Source organism: Thermobia domestica, chromosome 17, assembly GCF_964235325.1.
Source record: "Thermobia domestica chromosome 17, izTheDome1.hap1.1, whole genome shotgun sequence".
NCBI classification, from domain to species: domain Eukaryota; kingdom Metazoa; phylum Arthropoda; class Insecta; order Zygentoma; family Lepismatidae; genus Thermobia; species Thermobia domestica.
In genome coordinates, this window is record NC_137470.1 from 178467861 (window position 1) to 178489035 (window position 21175).

Sequence of the window (21175 nt, forward strand, 5' to 3'; positions counted from 1 at the left end):
ATATGTTCCGTTGTAGGATATATTTTTAAAAGTTTTCGGGCCTCCCCTGACAATCTTCAGCGCCTCCCCAGAGAGGCGCGCCGCACAGTTTGGAAACCCTTGTCTTAGCCCATTCCTCATCACTTTTCCCTTCTACTTTGTATATAATAATAATATGCTACAGAGAGGGCGTAACCCCTTGAGATGTAGTCTGTGGCTATTTGAGAATGCGTTTTCGTAGCGTTACCCTCTAGAGCGAACGCAACCAAGGTGGATATTTGGTAACTTTACTTTTGCCAGAGTTATAAATCATACTGTGAGCCAGTCAGGGTTTCCAGGTCTTTTTTCCAAGTCCAGGTCTATAATAGCATTGTTCCAGTACTCTGCGCAAAACATCTTCAAAGCAGCTGTTTCTTGCTAAAATCCCCTTGCCTGGCAACACGTCTTTCCTTTTTTTTCCCTTCTTTTTGACATTTTTTTAAACAGCAGGTGATCTATTGTTCCGAAACGCACCAAATACGCTCGAGCTGACGTTTTCTCCGCGTTTTTATTGCTTTCGCGTTTGTGATTAGCCACCCACATTTAAATACATGGGCAGCGTATTCCAAGCGTACGCATGAGCAATATTCCAAGCAGATCTAGAATAGTGTCTCCTTCGAGAAAGATGGCGCACTACTACACTCAAAGATAGTAAGCTTTCTGGTCAGCAACAATGTATCACAGTTTCCTTGTCAATCAAGTTCAGTTAATCTTTCGCCGATTAAACACGTCTGGTTCATAATTCTACTTTTTTCCCACATCAATATTAGCAGGGAAAAGATGGGTGGTGCCTTTAATATATACTACTGAACACGCACTGTCTACTCAGCGCATCGTTCTGTTACGACCGTAAATCTCCTTCCACTGTGTATCTCTTCTTACTCACACAAGTAAAAAATATGAGACTCATAAAGGAAGTGAATTGCTATGTATAGATATTGGAGTGAGTTTGTAGCAAATTTGTAGAAGTAACACGATATCAAGTGTAGATATTTTTTATTTTATTTCTAATAAATCCATATCCGTCCGAGTACTCTTCATTATGTGTCTTGAGGCCTTTGAAGTTGTCAGCATGCAATAGATTTTGCCATACAGATTTAAGCAAAGCGCCTGTAATGTCCGTCAACCCGCCACACGTAACGTCTCTACTGGTTGTCTAACCGTACTTTCGGCCTGCAACAACGTTAATCTTATGAGCTCAAAACGGCCCCTAAAATATTGAATAGAACAATAATGGCACTAATTTTGAAAATTTGAATGAGAACTGGACAATCTACACAAATCTGGAATCGACCAGTGAAAACGACACGTTTCTAACACTTGTGGGTTTCGAAATCTCATTCTCGAAAGGATTGCGGACAAACACATAAACCTAGCATTTTAATATATAGATATCTAGGAGATAGTCTATGACTGGCTTCTCTCCAATGTTCCTTCCTAGCTTTCGTTAATATTTGCTTTTTGCATGAAACATCTCTGTACGGGTTGAAAGGATTCGAAGTCATGGTTTGGAATAGCAAACAAAAGTGCTCACTTTACTCAAGAGTGCTCATTCAGTTTGACCTAACAGCCATTCCGCAATTTCTCGCACCCATATGTTGCCGAAATAAATTTGTCCTATTTTTCGCCTTACTCAATGTCTATAACTTGTGATGTACCCTCTTCCTCATATGTTCATGATAATATTATTTTATTATAATGTTCACTATTATGAACAATAGATTTTACACTTTTTTTTAGTTGCATACTGATTAAATGTTACAACTATTTTTTCTCAGCCTCTCTAAAATTTCAAAAAAAAAAAAAAAAAAAAAAAAAGAAACTAACTTTGTGCTATTGCCTTCGCTAAGATTAAGTAAGGTTTCTCCCTTAGCTTGTTGTAGTAACAAAATCTTACTTTTTCACAGACGTAACATCCCTCAAGGGTCACCACACCCAGGGACGCAACCCACAGGAACCCGGCTTCCCTCAGAAGTTTCACAATTCAACATAGGATACAGCGGGGTAATTCGAATAGGCGGGGAATTTGAATAATGTTAAGCATTTTGCCAGCTGGAGTGGAAACGCGGCTCTCCATGTTAGTGAACCTGTGGTGGATTTGTAGGTGGTGGTTTGCAGAAGTCACTCTCAGAAATACAAACTATTCCTTCGGTTCTGAAGGTTTATACGATTTTTTGTTTGCTGCAAGGTAAGTACGAATGTGTGTATTTTTAGGTCGTTATAATTTTGTTTCCTTAAGCTTTCCTTATTATTAACTGGATAAAATGAAACCGCTCTGGATTATAATCGTATCAGTAGCATGTGGGGCATTGATATACTGTACACTGGCGTCAACTAATCAGCAGTTTTCATACCACGTTCTGAATGGAATATTCGTCGACTGCGGGGCAATTTGGATAATTCAAAATGGGGCAATTTGAATAGCAGTGAATTTAGAACTATATGCCTGCTATTTTATATTTGTTTGTCAAAAGCGAAAGCTTCTAGTGTTAACAAGGAAACTGAGAATTCTTATTTTGACTTACTGGGAAAATTAATGAACGAGTATGATCTCCATAAACCATCGTAACCGTATTTATAATATGGACGAAAGTAATCTTCCTCTAAATAACAGACCCCTAAAATTTTTGTAGAAAAGGGTAGAAAAGAGGTGGTAAGTTTAAAATCTGTTGAGCGAGGGGAAAATGTAACGGTGATAGCATGCTGCAATGCCAGAAGGTCTTTTATACCTCCTGTAGTAATATTCAAAGGCGTACGCCTAAATCCGGACTTTAAAACCCAAAATCTCACTCACAATTTTTGTCCTTAGACTTCTACCAAAGTCATGACATCGAAATGCTTTACCTGCCTCCAGACACAACACACGTATTATAACCACTCGATCGCTCTGTTTTTAAAGCCCTTAAAGCCAATTACCACCAAGAGGCAACTATCTGGATTCACTAAAACCCGAGGTCAGTGATTAGTAAATCTCAGTTCTGTATTTTGTTCACTGAAGCCTAGAAGTGGACAGCTTCTGTTGGACTGGCAGTTAATGGGTTTTCATGTACTGGTATCTACCCGTTTAGTCCATAAGCTATGAAGAGTTTCGATTCGCCCCTTCGGAAACGTATGGCCTTATTATACATTTTGAGAAGCAGTCTTCTCGGGAAGAAGATCTTAACAACGCGCCTTGTTCTTCCGGTCATGGCTCTCAAAACTCTGTCCCAACGAAGCCTATAGATGAACCCATACAACAAGTGATTCCCAGCCCAGAAAAAGTTTGTGTGCAGAAGAGACGTCGTGTCGCAGGAAAATCATGCCACTCAACTTCTGAAAATATTCGGACAATGAGAATAAAACACCTCCGAGGAAAGACGCAAGCATCGGGTGCAACAAAATGCAAAGACACTACAAAAAAGAAGAGTGCTAGTACAGAACCTGCCAAGGAAAAACAAATGAATGCTCGAAAGAAACTGATATTCTCTACCCCTTCCAGTGACGAAAATGGCTGCAGGCCTAAAGATGGCTGCAGGCAATGAAAGTCAAACAAGAAATTGCTGTTTTTGCCTTATTAATTACTATTCAGAACGTTCTGCTACAAAGGGAGACTGGATTCGTTGCCAGCGTTGTAAGACATAGTTCTACGAAATTTGTGTCGGTGCAGAAGGTCGCAAACAGTTTATCTGATGTCGTTGTCGTTAAATACGAACGATGGAAGATGAATTAACCAATTAGGGGGTATACGGCTCTTTGCCTTAGTGTTCTGAACAATTTTTTTTAGTGTAGGCCTACATTCAAAAAGATAGCTGTAGGTGACGCATATTTACAATTTATGTAGGCCTACTTCTTTTCATTCAAGACTAGCATATTTCAACTACCGTAGAAATTGCAATCTAACTACTAAATATTTTATACATTATTTCTATAAGACTTGTTTATTTTGTTGGTTATTCATATTACCCCACTCGTTATTCAAATTGCCCCTCACATTTACGTTTTTCGAAATTTCGGCGGGGAAATTGAATACCCAAATTTCACAATGATGTATCTCAGATACTATCTTAAGAAAAATTGTTAAGTAATAGTAAGGTTCAAAGTTTTTATTCACAATTTTATATTTGAATACCAATTACAGTTTCCGAGATATATGAGAAAATGTCTGAAATTATTCAAATTACCCCGCTGTACCCTACCCACTTTCTCAATATAGGTATACTTTTTTTTTTTTTTTTTTAGCAGGGAAATTATTAATGTAGCATGAAAATTTGATATTACACGTCAGGTGTGCTCTTTCTCTTACAAAACAATCTGGTTCTATCTTTTTTTCTGTTTTGAAAATATAGGTGGAAGTGTTTTACAATTACTTATGGTCTTTTCGGGTGCAGAATAATACCTGCTCAATACTACATAGACGTAATGGGTTGTAGTACTGAACCCCTTCCCACAAAGCTGGCACCCCTCCTCACAAAACTTTCTGGATGCGCACCTAACCACACCACTACCTTAGTATTCACATCAAGAACAAATATTTTATAGTTTATTCAAGTCTTGGTATTTGCTGTATTACCTCAAAATCTTGAGTCATGGTCGGAGTAATCTGACTTTTTTTTCTCTTTACTTCTAATTTTTTGTATCTAACTTTAGTTGCAGAAATGTTGCACAGTGGACAAACTCGCAAGCCTAGTTTACGTTCATACTCATCTGGATTAGGGATCAATATTTGAGCGTGATTCGAAGTGATCCCGAGCCTAAGTAAGCGGCAGCCCTACTGTGAACAAGGAGCTGGAGCAATAATGAAAACGCACCCGAAAAAAAAATAACGCGAGAAGAGAACGCGAGCTCCAAGGACGTTACTGAGGGTAAACCCAATGAAAGGGGAGCACAGTCGCCCAGTGGTACAGCTCTCACGTCTGGTACCTGGAGTCCCATTGTTCGATCCCCGGCCAAGTAAGTTTGTGGTACACAACACTGTATCCATATGTTTTCTTGGAGTATTCCCGCTTCCTACGAATTTCTTATTCCACCAATTATTCCATTATCATTCACTTGCCTTAGTTATCCGTCTCCCTTAGCCTAAATGACATAATCGTGGGACGTTAAACTAAAATATTTTATTTCATTTCATTTTCCCGCATACGCGATGGGCTAATATTGTCGTAGATGCCGAAATCCCACAAATCTAATTTCTAATTCCCAATCCTAATCATTATATATAATCTTGAATTTTGTTTTAAAACGATTAGAATACTTCTTGCTCTCCTACCGTCGCTCGAAAATGAAAAGTACCCTGAAAGTGCTGCTTTGAATTCAAACTAATTCCTTACTCTCCAACGAAGTAATTAATGTTTGTACGTAAGTGGAACGTAAACAAAAATCCAGTGAATAAGTACTTTTTGTGCATTGTACGGTCTCGTCTGTAGATAAATTTACAGCGCTTTGTAGCCCATAATAAATAGACTTGTGTTCGTTTTAATTGTGTGTGACCCACATCGAACCTTCCCTGTCTTGTTCATGGTTCATCCGTTTACAGTCTGTAGGAAAAAGGAAAAAAAATGCGTTCAAGGACATAAATAGCTTCTGACCAACTTTTTTATCTGATGATTTCTCTTCATCTTTGCGAGTAAGAAAAAAAAGCGGAAATTACTGTTAATTTTAACTTTACGGTTAAAAATCGGTTAACAATAAATATTCGCGTTAGCTTAATAGCAATAGAAAGTGTGCATTTTTATGAAGCAAATGTTGTAGTGCGTTTTCTTCTAGATCTTCAATTACTGCTCTAAAATTAATTTTAAATATTCCTAGATCTTAACGAAACCAACTATTCAAAGATGAGAAAATTATTTTTTTTTTTCAGTTTAACGCTCCACGAGTATGGCTGTTAGGCTAAGGGAGACGGATGATTAAGGCAAGTGAATGATAATGGACGAATTGGTGGAATGATAATGTTAAAGGAAACGGACACAATGTTATCCACCATAGTCTTATTTGTCCGGGGATCGAACAAGGGGCCTCCATCTTAATAGCATTCTAGACATCTAATAGCCTTACTCATACCTTCAAGGCTAAGTCTGTAGGCTTCCACAGGTTTGCATTTGCATGGCTGCAGACCTAACCAAGGCTATGGCAAATGTACTAGTTCCTCGATTTCTGTACAATAATATCCATAATATACGACTATCCCTAAAATTCCTGTAAATTGACACTCTTTTCAAGCATGACTTAAAATTTACACTTGGCAAAGTCATACACAGGGAGAATCTCTAAGGCTAAGTCTAACACGCAAGCATTCTTGCACAGACTGAATTCTTTCATCTAGTCTAAACATACATACAGTATGTGATCAAAAGTATCCGGATACTCCAAAAACATACGTTTTTCATATTAGGTGCATTGTTATGCCACCTACTGCCAGGTACTCATTAACAGCGACCTCATTAGTCATTAGTCATCGTGAGAAAGCAGAATGGGGCGCTCCGCGGAACTCACGGACTTCAAACGTGGTCAGGTGATTGGGTGTCACTGGTGTCAGAAGTCTGTACGCCAGATTTCCACACTCCTAAACAGAGAAATTTCCACTGTGACTGATGTGATAGTGAAGACGAAACGTGAAGGGACAGTAACAGCACAAAAGCGTACAGGCCGACCTCGTCTGTTGACTGACAGAGACCGCCGACCGTTGAAGAGGGTCGTAAAGTGTAATGGGCAGACATCTATCCAGACCATCACACAGGAATTCCAAACTGCATCAGGATCCACTCCAAGTACTATGACCGTTAGGTGTGAAGTGAGAAACCTTGGATTTCGTGGTCGAGAGGCTGCTCATAAGCCACACATCACGCAGGTAAATGCCAAACGACGCCTCGCTTGGTGTAAGGAGCGTAAACATAGGACGATTGAACAGTGGAAAAACGTTGTGTGGAGTGACGAATCACGGTACACAATGTGGCGATCCGATGGCAGGGTGTGGGTATGGCGAATGCCCGATGAACGTCATCTGTTAGCATATGTAGTGCCAACAGTAAAATTCGGAGGTGGTGGTGTTATGACGTGGTCGTGTTTTTCTTGGAGGGGGCTTGCATCCCTTGTTGTTTTGCGTGGCATTCTCACAGCGCAGGCCTGCATTGATGTTCTAAGCGCCTTCTTGCTTCCCACTGTTGAACAACAATTCGGGAATGGCGATTGCATCTTTCAACACGATCGAGCACCTGTTCATACTGCACGGCCTGTGGCGGAGTGGTTACATGACCATGACATCCCTGTAGTGGACTGACCTGCACAGAGACCTGACTTCAATCATATAGAACACCTTTGAGATGTTTTGGAACTCCGACTTTGTGCCAGGCCTCACCGACCTACATCGATACCTCCCCTCAGTTCAGCACTACGTCAAAAATGGGCTGCCATTCCCCAAGAAACCTTCCAGCACCTGATTGAAAGTGTCCCTTCGAGAGCGGAAGCTGTCATCAAGGGTAAGAGTGGGCCAACACCATATTGAATTCTAGCAGTACCGATGGAGGGTACCACGAACTTGTAAGTCATTTTCAGCCAGGTTTCCGGATACTTTTGATTACATAGTGTACGTCAAAGTTATCAGGACTCCAAGCATGACTTGAAGTTTACACTTGGAAAACCCAGGAACAGAGAAATTTTCTAACGTTAAGCATATCAAGAGAAATTAAGAGCGAACTTAGATTTAGTATAGGCGTGCTTGCTCACTGAGCATGTATCAGAGGTAAGCGCTTTACCACTGAGCCACCGAGACTTCTCCTTCCAAAGATCAGACGCCTACCAAAGGATACATCCTATTAAATTGAACAAAGTCGTACTGGACTGGTGTAAATCCTCAAGCAAGAAGAAACATTTATTTCTAAATCTAAAATTATTTCTGTGTGATAGCCCCTGGGCTGTGGGGTCTTTGGTTATATTCCCGACCAAATTAGTTTGTTGTGGACAACATCATTTTCGTGGGTTTTCTCTGGGTAATCACGTGTTCTCCCACATTATCATTCCACCAGTTCTGTCATAATCATTCAATTGCCTTAATCATCGTCACCCAAAGGCTTACAGGCATAAAGGTGAAACGTTAAGCTGAAAGATTTTTTTAAAATGATAGCCATGTTACATATTAAAATGAAATTATTTAGCTCCTTCAATAATGATTGGCACTCCCCCCTATAACTGGTGCCAAATAGCAGTTTGAAATGTTTGTTGATGCATGCATTAAGATAGATTATAGTACTATCAAACCCCACTAAATGGTTTTGTTTCTTTCCGTAGGTAACACATTGTAGCAGCAGTTATTCCAACTTGCCAGGACGCTGGTGGACAGCGAAAAGACAGCATGGAAGCAGACACGACAATGCACGGCCGCATGTCAGTCGCCAGACAATTGCCATAGTGCATAGTTTAGCGTACTTCCGCATCCTCCATATTCGCCAGATCTGGCTCCTAGTGACTATGCTTTATTCGACACAATGAAAGAGGGCATGAGAGTTAAAAAGTTCAACAAAAATGATGAATTTCACGCATTTGTCCGCCAGTGGCAAGGAGATACCCCCAAAGAATGGTTTGCCACAGAAATAAGGCAAAGAACGGTGGCAAAGGTGCATAGACATTGCCGGGGAATACCTCTGAAATAAACTGTAATCCTTTGTTCAATAAATGATTCCTGTGGAAACAAATTAATTGTAGTGCCAATCATTTCTGAACGCCCCAAGTAATACCGGCGTATACTCTAATCAAAGTTTTAGTTAACGACGCTAGCAAAGTTATAGTTTACTGTATGATTAATTAGAAAATAAAAGGAAATGGAATCTTTCACTTTAACGTCCCAGGAGTGTGCCCTTTAAGCCAAACGATACTGATGACTAAGGCAAGTGACTGTAAATGGAAGAATTGGTGGAATGCTAGAGTGGGAGAAAACGGGAGTACCCTGAGAAAACCCATGGACACGATGCTGTCCACCACAAACTTACTTAGCTAATGATCGAACCAGAGACCCCACACACCAGAGGCAAGCGCTCTAGCACTAAGGTACCGTGTCCCGCATGCTTATTTAAGTAGCACATGATTAAAAGGATAAAAAAATGAAATGAAATCTTTTAGTTTTACGTCCCACGATTATGCCGGTTAGACTAAAGGAGACGGTGATGGTCAGTAGTGGATGAAATGATAGAATGAAGAAAGTGAGAGAAAACGGGAGAAACCCGAGGAAACCTACGCACACGGTGTTTGTCCACCACAAAGTTTAAAAGGACAATAAACTCACAAGTGTTCATTATTTTGTTTAAGATTTGTGAGAATTTAACATGCACGCCACATGCGTTATTACTCAAATGAACGTTAAGATACCGTCTGGAAAGTTCAGTGTGTAATTATGTTTAATGATATTAGTATGAAGAGTAATTTCAAACTAGTTAATTTATAGATGTTAATTGTACTCTTTCAAAAATACCACTTCCTTGTGTGTATATTCACAAAATATATTAAAGTAGGATGTAGTGAGAGCAGAAGAAACAGTTTCATATTAAAATAATGGTTCCCTTCCTTATTTATCTGGGCGCCCTTTGCTCTTCGTAAACACTATTTCACGCTCCCCTTTCTTTCAGATTGTTGCTCGTATGTACACTCATGTCTAAAATAACTGTCTTGTTGTGTGAATATAATTGTATAATGATATCGCAGGGTGCTTTTAATACTGCTACTATGTGTATAATCGGGAAATGTATATATGCGATAAATTTCATAGGAAAAACTTTATAAATACGAAAATTTGAATGAGTACTGCAAAATGTTGTTAAATGGACAAGAAAAGTATCTTTTTCGTTATATTGTTCTTATTTACAGCTGTTTTTTGACATGAAATTTATCACATACATGTCTCTGCCAACTATACACATAATAACATTATAAGAAATACCGAACGAAATCGTTATCAAATTATATTCGTAGAACAACATATTTATACACATGCGACAATCATTTTGGACATGACTGTACTTTTTGTATGACTCCTTCTGGGACATCAGATGAGCTATTGAATTCTCAAATCTTCAATAATAATAATAATAATAATAATAATAATAATAATAATAATAATAATAATAATAATAATAATAATAATAATAATAATAATAATAATAATAACTAAGTAACTCTATGGTTTATGGAACCCTGAGGTTCAGTGTAGGGTTTACAAAAGATCTGCATCGACTTATATCCTTAGGCAACTGGATCCATTTTCTATTTTGTATTCCTATTTCTGAGAGATCCATCTTAATATTGTCTTGCCATCTGCCCCTAGGTCTTCACATAATGAACGTCTTCGTATTGGTTTTCCAAATAAGACTTTGAAAGCGTTTCTATTTTCTTCCATCCTAGGTACATGACCTGCCCACCTAAGCCTCCTAGATTTGGTGACCCTAAAAACGTTTGGTAAATCGTATAAATTATGTAGTTTTTCGTTATGAAGAGTAAGCCACCGTGTTTCTCATAATAATAATAATCTCAGAATTCACAGTTAATTCCAATAAGACATCTGAATTCATGAAACGATATTCATTCATGTTGTGCTGTATGATTTCGAAAGATGGTCGCTTATTTTGAGGGAAGAACGTAGACTGAAAGTGTTTGAGAACAAGATCCTGAGACTGATATTTGAACCCAACAGGAATGGAAATGAGAAATGGAGGAAACATTATAACGAGGAACTATATAATTTATAACGTTTACCAAACATTGTTAGGGTCATCAAATCTAGGAAGCTCAGGTGGGCAGGTCATGTAGTCAGAATGGGAGAAAGTAGGAACGCTTTCAAAGTTTTAACTGGAAATCCAATCGGAAAATGACTATTAGGAAGACCTAGGCAGAGATGGTACGAGAATATGAAGATGAATCTCGCAGAAATAAGAACAGAAAGTAGAAACTGGATCGAATTGACTAAGGACAGAAATCAAGGAAGAACTTTTGTGTAAGTAGCATTGAACGTTCGGATTCGATAGTTAGTTAGACTAATGTATGTCATTGTAGTACAGTATTATTATTTACCAACGTTGATCTTAATAAAACCACATGTTCTTAATTAATAGTAACTTTGTGTATGCAAATCTTTCAGTTTAACGTCCCACGATTATGTCCTTGAGGCTGAGAAACGATGAGTAAGCAAGGGCGCCCATCAGGGGGGCAAGGTGGGGCACTCTCCCTCCCTAGAGGAAATTGTACTTCAGAATATCGAAAATCCAAAAGATTTTTACATTAGTTACAGCAAAATTTGAAACTATTTTTGAAACGTCGCTTATACTTGCCCCCCTTTGGAAATCACAACATGGGCGCCCTTGTGAGTAAGGTAAGTTAATGATGATCTAAGAATTTGTTCATTGGAAAGATGGGAGGAAACGGAAGTACCCCAAGAAAATCCACAGACACGATGTTGTCCAACACAAATTTACTTTGGGCGAGGATCGAACCAAGAACCTCACGCACTAGAGTTAAATACTCTACCACTGATCCACTGTGCGCTCTTCAATTTAGAAATTGTGAAATGTAGTTTTAAACATCTTGAAATAATGTTAAGATTTGTTTGGAGACCTCGCCCCTTGCAAGAAATAGTAGCGGGATTTCTTTCAATTTTTAATCGGACATAAAATATACAGAATAATAGTTTTATAGTAATCAGAGTTTTAATTCAATTTTTGGTGTAAGTGATGTAGTGTAATTGCTTCATTCTGTTTAGAATCCGTATGTAGAATTTGTTGTAGAGCATTCAACTCTGGTTCGTGAGGTCCTTGGTTAGATTCCATCTCGCGCCAAGTGAGCTTTGTGGTGGACAAACACCATGATCGTGGGATTTCTCGTGGTACTCCCGTTTCCTCCCACTTTCTTCATTACACCATTGCATTCATTTCTCATCATCACCGTGTCCTTTAGCCTAACCGGCATAATCGTGGGACGTAAAATTTAATATTTTATTTCGTTTTCTTATCAAGGCTGCAGTTTACTATTTACGTGGGTTACGAACCACTCTAGACATTTAAGGTTATGCAGTTGGTGGTAGATCGCCTCGCACAGAACAGGTCCTTTCACACCGCAGTAAATTGTTTTCAACAGGTCCATGCGACACAGTTCGGCTTCAGCCTAAGGTTCTCATAGTAGTCGGTACATCATTAGATAAGAATAAACTAATGCATATCTAAACGCGTAATAAACACAGAAACAGGGCCGGATTTAGGGGGTGGTGCACGATGCACGTGCACCCCCCTTTCGTTGTAAATATACACTATCTAAAATGAGAAGGTAACACTGAAAATAGCAACACTTTCCGAAACTTTTTGCCGTCATGTTTTCGTTTGGTGCTTAGAAGAAAGAGAGTTATTTGCAAAAGCAAAACTTTAAGTATATTTTCTGAAGGTTGAAGGAAAACGATTCACGAAACAAAACAATATAACATTTGTCAAGTAGGGAAGAAAACAGAAGCCAGGAACAGAGAACAATTTTTCTTAAATATCACTTGCCACAATCTTTAAAATACACCCTCCCCCGTTTTAAGTATCAAGAGTAAAGAATACTGTCACATATCACTTTGCAGAGTTTCAATCAGACTGGTTATTTTGGTAGTTATGATACACCCCCTCAGAAAATCCTGGATCCGACCCTGCACAGAAATAAATACAAATTGAACTTCAGGTAAACAAAACACACTATATTGGCGTGATATAGAGGGTGTCTCAAAAGTCCCCTAACATAGGGTAACTTTGTTATTGTCAGCAATACTACAAAATGTAAGAGGGGAAACGGTCTGCAAATATGAAGTTTTCAATGTAAAGTGAAGGATTTTTTTTTTTAATTGGACAAGCCGTTTGGGATGTACACTCTTTATGCGCCCAATGTTAAACGAAAATGCAACGTTGCCATTTAACTGGACCCACAACATAAGTGAATGAAGTTACTGTGTGTTATGCTAACGTGTCGATAGCCAGATCCCATTTCAAGCATGCCCTCATTCACCATACTTTTACAAACTTTGTCCACCTCCCGTCAAGTCCCGTCTCGTCCCGTCCTTTCCTGCCCCAGCTCCAGGTAAATGGTAACGTTGCATTTTCAGTGAACACTGGGCGCACGAAGAGTGTACAGCCCAAACGGCTCGTCCGATTAAAAAAAAAAAAAAAAATCCTTTACTTTAGATTGAAAACGTCATATTTGTAGACCGTTTCCCCTCTTACGGTTTGTTGCAACTCAAATAATAACAGTTACCCTATATCAGGGGACTTTTGACACACATCATCCTATCTTTTTTTCTTTTCTTTAAATAACAGTTAAAGCCACATTTTAAGAGTAATAATGTGCTGAAAATCGGTCTATTTGTTAGGAATGTCCGATTTTCTTATAAGCTTTTTGTTGATGTTCGGAAGGGACAAGAAGTTACGGATAAATATTTCATAATACTGATTTTTTTTAAAAATAACACAAGTTTGAAAATATTAGCTAGTACAATTACAAAACTTATGATACACTTTGGGACAAATGGGAACAGTATACAATAGCGAAATGGGCCAAATTTGTTCCATCATTTCGCTCTGTTCTTGACAAAATAAAAGATTTTAGTAAAAATAAGAAAAATAAAAATGACACAGGTGAATTGTTCAATTACTAAGTACAAGATAAAAATAATCTTTTTAATTTATAAACAGAGTTGTAATTTAGATCGGTAACATGTGAACGGTTATAAATAAAAACTTATAGGGAAAACGAAGTTCGAAAAAGGTAAAGCATTAAATTATCATCTAGTTGGTTTCGATGATAATTAAAACATGATCTTGGATCAATTATTTTAGAGAACTCATTGAGAAAATCAATTCTTTTAAGGACAAATTATTAAAAATATAATCTCTGTGTGTAGTATTTGGATTGAAACTCAATTATCAAAAAGGAAAGCAGTATGAAGTGGAAATAGGGTTCCAGTGTGCAGATCTTCTCAGCCACTTTTGGGAACATTGACATTCCTCAGGTTTCGGGTAAGGTATATCAGACAAATACGAGCGTTCACCTCCGGTGTTTGGGGCCCTTGGTTCGATCCCGGCCCCCGGCAAGTGAACTTCTTGGTGGACAAACACCGTGTGCGTGGGTTTCCTCGGAGTTCTCCCGTATCCTCCCACTTTCATCATTCCACCACTTCATTCATCTCTCATCATCACCGTCTTCTTTAGCCTAACCGGCATAACCGTGGGCCGTAAAATTTGAAGATTTCATTTCATTTTTTTCAGACAAATACTGCGTTATTGAAGTGCCAGGATGAAAATTGAAAACTCTCTGTGTGTGCGAGTCTAATTTTCTGGAAATACTACGTTTGAAAAACTTACTGGTTCATACTAGTTTTGCTAACATAAGTAACTTTAACTAGAAATGCAAATTGCTGAGAGAGGCAACGTTTATTTAAAAATAAAAGATGTGTAATAGTTTCAACAACTAATTGAACATATTAGCTTCTTCAGTTAGTTGGTGAAACTGTTACACAGTTATTATTTTTAAATAAAAGCTGCTTTACTCTGCGATTTGTTTCTAGCTTCAGTTCAAAAACTTAAATAAATAAAATGGCAATAAATTATGTAAAAAAAAAATAAATAAATAAACCATTGTTTATGAATATTCCACATATTATTCACGGAGATACCTATATTTTTTGAAAAGTACTATACGTTTAGCGTTTCATATGTATACTATTTATTGTAACTGATATTTCAAGCGCACTGATTGTGTATATCATTTGGGTTGTACTAATTTGGAGAATTATTTCACAATTATTGTGGTATAATTTTAATCGATATATTATTATAATTATAATTAATTATATTTCAATGCGCAACAATTAAATATTGTTACAATTTAGAGCCTAACTCAAATTTATATTAACTGTGTTTTTAATTATTATTATTATTATCATTAATTTCGTTCTCTTCAATTTTCTGATTGTACAAAGTAATAAAATATGACCAAATTTCACTTAATTTCATATCTTCCTCTTTATCCAACCAACGACAGCCAACGACAAAACTTCTCTTTCCATTTGAGGAAATAAGTTTCGTAAATAACTTCCGCATGGAAGGAAAATTTGAGTACAGTTTTCAGTAAGTTAAAACGAATGTAGTTTTCTGTACTTTCCAATCATGCCAACGTTATTTCCAAAATAAATTTTACCAAACGGAAAGAACCTTTGGCAGTGACTGTACCAGCACGTAATTTTTAACTGAAAATCTTTCAGTCCTCATACGCTTATGTCCCCACGCTTGGCTAAAGGGGGCGGTGATGATGAGAAATGAATGCAATGGTGGAATGAGAAAAGTGGGAGGAAAAAGGTGAACGCCGAGAAAACCCACGAACACGGTGTGTGTCCACCACAAAGCCCACTTGGCGCGAGATGGGATCAAACCAAGGACGTCATGCACCAGAGGTGAACGCTCTACCACTTTTTTTTTTTAAGTTAACTGAGAACGTGTCTCAGTAACTTACTTGAAGTACCTATTACTAATTTTTACTTGATTTACTCGTTTAACTGGCTTTTCCAATTTCCTAGAACGACAGAGACACGAACACAGAAACATCGAGGACACCTAAAATCACAAAGGCTCTCCCAGCGGGAATCGAACCCGGGATCCCGTACACTAAAGGCGCATGTGCTAGTCACTAGACTAACGGGAAGAGCTACCACTGAGCCACCGTGGCCCCTATAATTTTTATCTATATTGCTTCTCATAATAACTTTTTATATATCATAACAGAAGGTAATAATAAGCTATCAACTAAAATTATACCATAGTAATTGTAGAACAGTTCCGAAAAGTAGCGAAAGTCTGACAATAAATGAAGCTAATACGCTTGAGAAGTTAGTTATAATAATTAAACATAGATGAAACACACCAAACGTTTAATTTATTTCAATTATTTATATGCTTAAATTTTTAACGAACATCTATACAGTTGGAAATATTATTTTAAAAGGGAGAGAGAGAGAGAGAGAGAGAGAGAGAGAGAGAAAGAGAGAGAGAAAATAAGAGAAACTTTTGTATAGAACCGATGCAAGTGGTTCACTAATACAAATTCTTTCTCTCGACCAGAAGTGTGACGATCGAAATCTTGACTGATCTCGCTTTCTTTTATAGGATAACACAGTTTTCCGTAAAACGAGAAGCATTCTTGTTCCACTTCTTTGACGAATGGATTTGTCAGAGTTCCTGCATTTAAGCTACCACAAATTAAATAAATTAAAAACAACAAAGAATTTTTAATATGCAAAGCATGGAAACACAAATGCTGTAAACAAACAGAGGAGCTTAGAAAAATGCCAAGGAATATTTGCTATGGTTTATGGTTATATAAGGTGAAACAAATTTTAAGGAAACAAGTCAGAAAGTTTAAGTCAGCTATAACGATTTTTCTTGTTCTTTTAGGTTTTAAAAAATTTGCAACAGCTGTGATTTCGAATTTTGCTCTATCAATAAATACTGTCTACATACACTGACTTTTAATACTACGTTATTGGTACTAGCTGAAATATTTTACAATATAAATAATTGCTTTCTCGTTTCATTCCTAAAGTTTGTCTATTTTATTCTACGAAAATAGAATTAGACAGGTTATAAAAACAGTTTTCTGTGCTTATTCGTATGTGGTCTATGATTCAAGTATGTTTGTCTTTGTTACTACACCGTATATGGTGAATTTATTAGTGCGAGCGGTCCTGGGTTCAATTCCCGGTGGGGACACTAGTCTTAAAAGCTCAATCACACTAGACAAATGTCGGGATGGTACCTAACATATAGGTCACAGGCCGCTTCCTTCTTTCCTTTCCGTCGGATAGCGTGATCGCCGGGGAAGATCATCCCTCATACGAGACGGGCTAACAGTATCATAGATGCCGAAAGCTCAGAAATCTAATTCGTAACCTAACCTAATGATAAATTTATATTTAGTAGTAGAAAACTTGAAAGAATTAGAAATGAAAATTGAATTTTAGTTTAGCGTCTCGAGTTCATGCCATACAAGTTAAGAGTCTTCATCCCGGCGAAATTAAAATACCGCTAATTTTACAGTAATTATGTGATATCTTCAAATAGATAAAAGATAATCGAAATGTGGAACAAGTGCGCCCTAGACAATATTATTTTACATGAGAAACCGTTATCACTACTCACTTATCTGCTTTCGATTTCGAGCCATTTTGAAAATCGGCATTTCTTTTCGCGTTTCTAAACAGTTGAAAACGGAAAGCCACTAGGTGACTTGTGATAATGGTACCTCACGCAAAATAGTATTGTCTAGGACGCTCTTGTTCTATATTTCAATTATCTTTTATCTATTTGAAGATATCGCATACTTACTGTAAAATTAGCGGTATCTTAATTTCGCCGGGATGAAGACTCTTTAGAGAGGTGAATGATAAAAGCTTAATTGAAGAATAAAGTGTGAAATAAAACGGGAAAACATACAGTAATAGATGCAGACACATAGTTGTTCATCACAAACTTCATTGTGGATCGAATCAAGAATCATATCCATAGGATATGAACGCTCTGTCACTGAGTAATTGTGTCTCCCGAAAGCTGAAAATATTTAGTATAAAATTTTGAACTACCATAGCTTTGTAATTTTCTTACCAATCCATTTTATTCGGACTTTTGAACTTTAAAAATTATTAATACACTTAAATATTTCATTTTTTTCAATTTATATTTTAGTTTAACGTTCCACAATTATGATCTTTAGGCTAAGGAAGACGATTGTTAAGGCAAGTGAATGATAATGGAAGAATTGGTGGAATGAGAAAGTGGGACGAAACGGGAGTACCCCTAGGAAACCCACAAACACGATGTTTTCCACCACAAACTTAGTTTTCCGGCGATCGAACCAGTGCTCTCTCGCAGCTGAGGTAAAATGTAAATTGAAGTACACACTTAAATATAAATTGAGAAATTAATGTATTACTGAAAATACAGAATCGTACTGTACATCAATTATATATTTCCATAAAATAACAGACCTTTCAAAGAGTGGTAGTGATCTATTAACAAACTAAAACCCCACATACATGTCTTTAAACTAAAGAGTTGTCCCGTTTTACAGACACACAACACAATTGTTGAGATAGTACATAGTTAAAATGACCACAGATCTTCATTTTTGCAGTGATGAAAAACCAAAAAGATCATATTGTTATTATTATCAAGCATTTGGTGTAATAGTTAATTGCTAACGAGAAAGTAATTTCAAGTTAAATAAGACTACAAGAAGATATATATACACCGTAATAAGGTAATTCAAGAAATTAAGTGGCAACTTTTAGGTAGTTAATAAATGCAGTTTCTGTTTTCATCTTGTTAGCATTCATCACGTTAGCACATGAAAGTGCACAAATCAAATAAAGATATGTACGAAGCAAAATACTGAGAACAAGTAATGTAATATATTTCCGGAATTGCATGAGAAACTAGAACTAAGGAAGAAATTTAAATAGTAAATAGAAACGCAAAGAAAACTATTACTTCATAGAGAGAAATGTTCTTTGAACAGTCAAGTCATTGACAGATAAAGAGAGGAACAATAGCCTGTGGAAAAGAACAGTTACCAAGATTTCTTTATTAGCTAATGTCATGTAAAAATTTCTCTTTCTACACGCCCACACACTCACAAACTGCTTTTAGAGAAATTTTTGCAACAAATCAGAATAATTTTATATATATACGCTACCGAAAAAAAAAAAGAGAAACAAATTCAAAACAAACTAACCGTGAAGCTCGACCTAATGCAGCACAAATCTCTTTAGTACATTTCAGAAACATATTTACATGCTTCTAACAGCAAATTAACTACCAGGACACAAGGAAATGGTTTCTTTCTCTTTATATCAGACGATTAAGTCCTTTAGGCTCAGGGACAATTATAATTAAGCCAAGTGAATGATGACGGAGCAAATGGTGGAATGATAATATGGGACGAAACCCAAGGAAACGATGTAGCTCGAAAAACCCAAGGAAACGATGTTTTCCACCACAAACTTACTTGGCTGGGAATCGAAATAAGGATCCCATGCACCAGAGGTGAATGCTCTACCACTGAGTTACGAATCCCATTAGGAGCTCATGTAGTTCGGATTTTACGTTAAGGTATCCGTCCACCTGCTGAGCGCGGCGATAAGCTCAAATCAAAATAAACCAAAAGCAACGTAATCAGGACTCAAGACTTATGTTTGTAAAGAGGAATTGAGTGACAACTTCCATTATTTCAATCAATAGTAATTAGTATGTATAACACTAATTAGATTTTAGGGGGTTAAAACTCCCTATTCGTTAGATTTTAGGGGGTTCAAACCCCCTACTACGCCACTAGTTTCTGATACATTGTAACTTCGTCAAAACATAACTAAAATATGTTTATCGCGTGATTATAAATACAGTATATTGGTGAGAAGGCTAATCCTATGGCATATACAACCAAAATTACATTAGTCTTTCTTGGGTTGACTACTTTTCAGGAGAAAAATAGTTTACTTTCGCGTGGAAAAACGTTCATTCGATAGACTTTAAAACCTTGTCTTTCTGAAGACAGTAAAAGCAGACCCCCTAATCAAGTGGCTAAGTTGTGAGTCTTTTTTTACGTGGTTCTGGGTTCGATTTCCAGAGAGAAATCATTAAAAAAATTGAACGCATTGCGTTGGTTCTAATTTCACCTTAAACTGTAGGTCGCCGTCTCACACGGTCTCAATTCTGAAAAGGGATATTAAACTTCAATGAACTGTCATTGTGGAAGTAGAAGGAAGATTAATATTTGAGAATATAGCTGTTTACTTTAATATCAACAGTTTTCGTCATATCATGGAACGAAAATTAGTCGCAATTTCACTGAAAATCTTTAGTGTATAGAGATGAAAGTAACAAACAAATTCAATTGTTCAGTATCTTCTTTTAGTATGATCCTTTTTGCATGTCTTCTGCAAAATTTGCATAAATTGCCACTTCAGGTTTTAATATGTTCGTTGCATGTTTCCTAGCACAAGCCAGAAATTTTGGAATGCTTTTTAGGCCTTCAATAATTTGTGAAACGTAACTTAGCCATTTGATTTGTATTGATTCGTTTCTAAGCAATTAAGTTTATGATTTGTAAGTTGCCATTTTAAATATATCACTGATCTACTTGTTAAATCTCTAATGATTTTTTAAATTTTTTTTTCTTTAATCTTCCGGCTTACATAAAGTTGTGTGTCTCAGTATGCGTAATCCATTCTCTAAAAAAAGGATAATTTGCATGACAATGCTTAAATATAGGATATGATGCGTGAAATAGAGGCGCGCGTGCACGACTTGCATGTCATAACGAAATTCACGAAACGCACTTTCTCACACATTCATGATCGAGAACACATCTTTCTTTCCGCAATCACCATTTTCACTTATGTCACAGCCGATACACAAAAGCAGTTTTAAAAAAAGGAACACTTGCTTCTAACACAAAAGTTTGAAAAAAAAAATAATCTAGTGTAATTTGATAAGGAATTTTACACTACTAACCAAAAGGCTCCCCGTGTTCATGATTGAATGCTGGTATGGAATGTCCTTGCTCACTGCAGGAGTAGGATCGAAACTGTTGTTCTTAGTGTGATTGGAGAAATCTGGGTCTTGCACTGGTTGTTATATAGTAATCCAGGTTGACCACCACAAGACTTGCCCCTCCTTCCCACTTCGAATAGGAATAACTTTCCCTTTGCTTTACTACTACTTGGCACGTCATAGACCTCACCAGGGGGTCTTGGGTTTAGTGAATGGACAGGTACGACCAGTGTAGTCATCTGTGGATATTTGTTACCGGTCCATTACCTTCCCTTTCGACGGCTGCTAAATATGAAAGGACGTTTCCGGTTTGGAGGCTGCAAGATTGCGACATCGATTGTCATTCAAATGCTGTGGAACGGTTACGCTAAGCGACGCTCACAACAACAAAGGTCACAGGTTCAGTTCTCAGCTCATCTTCCATTGTGTACTTAACCATCTGTTATCGTCATTGCATAATACGTCAATTGATACTCACAATATGTCATTTTTCGCTTTCTTATTTAATATGGTATTAAAATCAAAGAGGCCACTAGTGCAGTGGGCTAATTTATATAAGAAGACTCTGAACACTATAAAAGAGT

General features: G+C 37.2%; 1 protein-coding gene across 1 annotated transcript in view; it reads right to left on the minus strand.

Moving 5' to 3' along the window:
- The window catches only part of LOC145674517 (uncharacterized), a 48094-nt gene extending 27402 nt beyond the window's left edge, over positions 1 to 20692 (minus strand). The window contains exon 1 of the mRNA XM_081744672.1: positions 20553 to 20692. Within this exon, the coding sequence (XP_081600798.1) occupies positions 20553 to 20573 (21 nt within the window). The 5' untranslated portion in view covers positions 20574 to 20692. The remainder of the gene's footprint in view (positions 1 to 20552) is intronic.
- Positions 20693 to 21175: the final 483 nt, after the last annotated feature.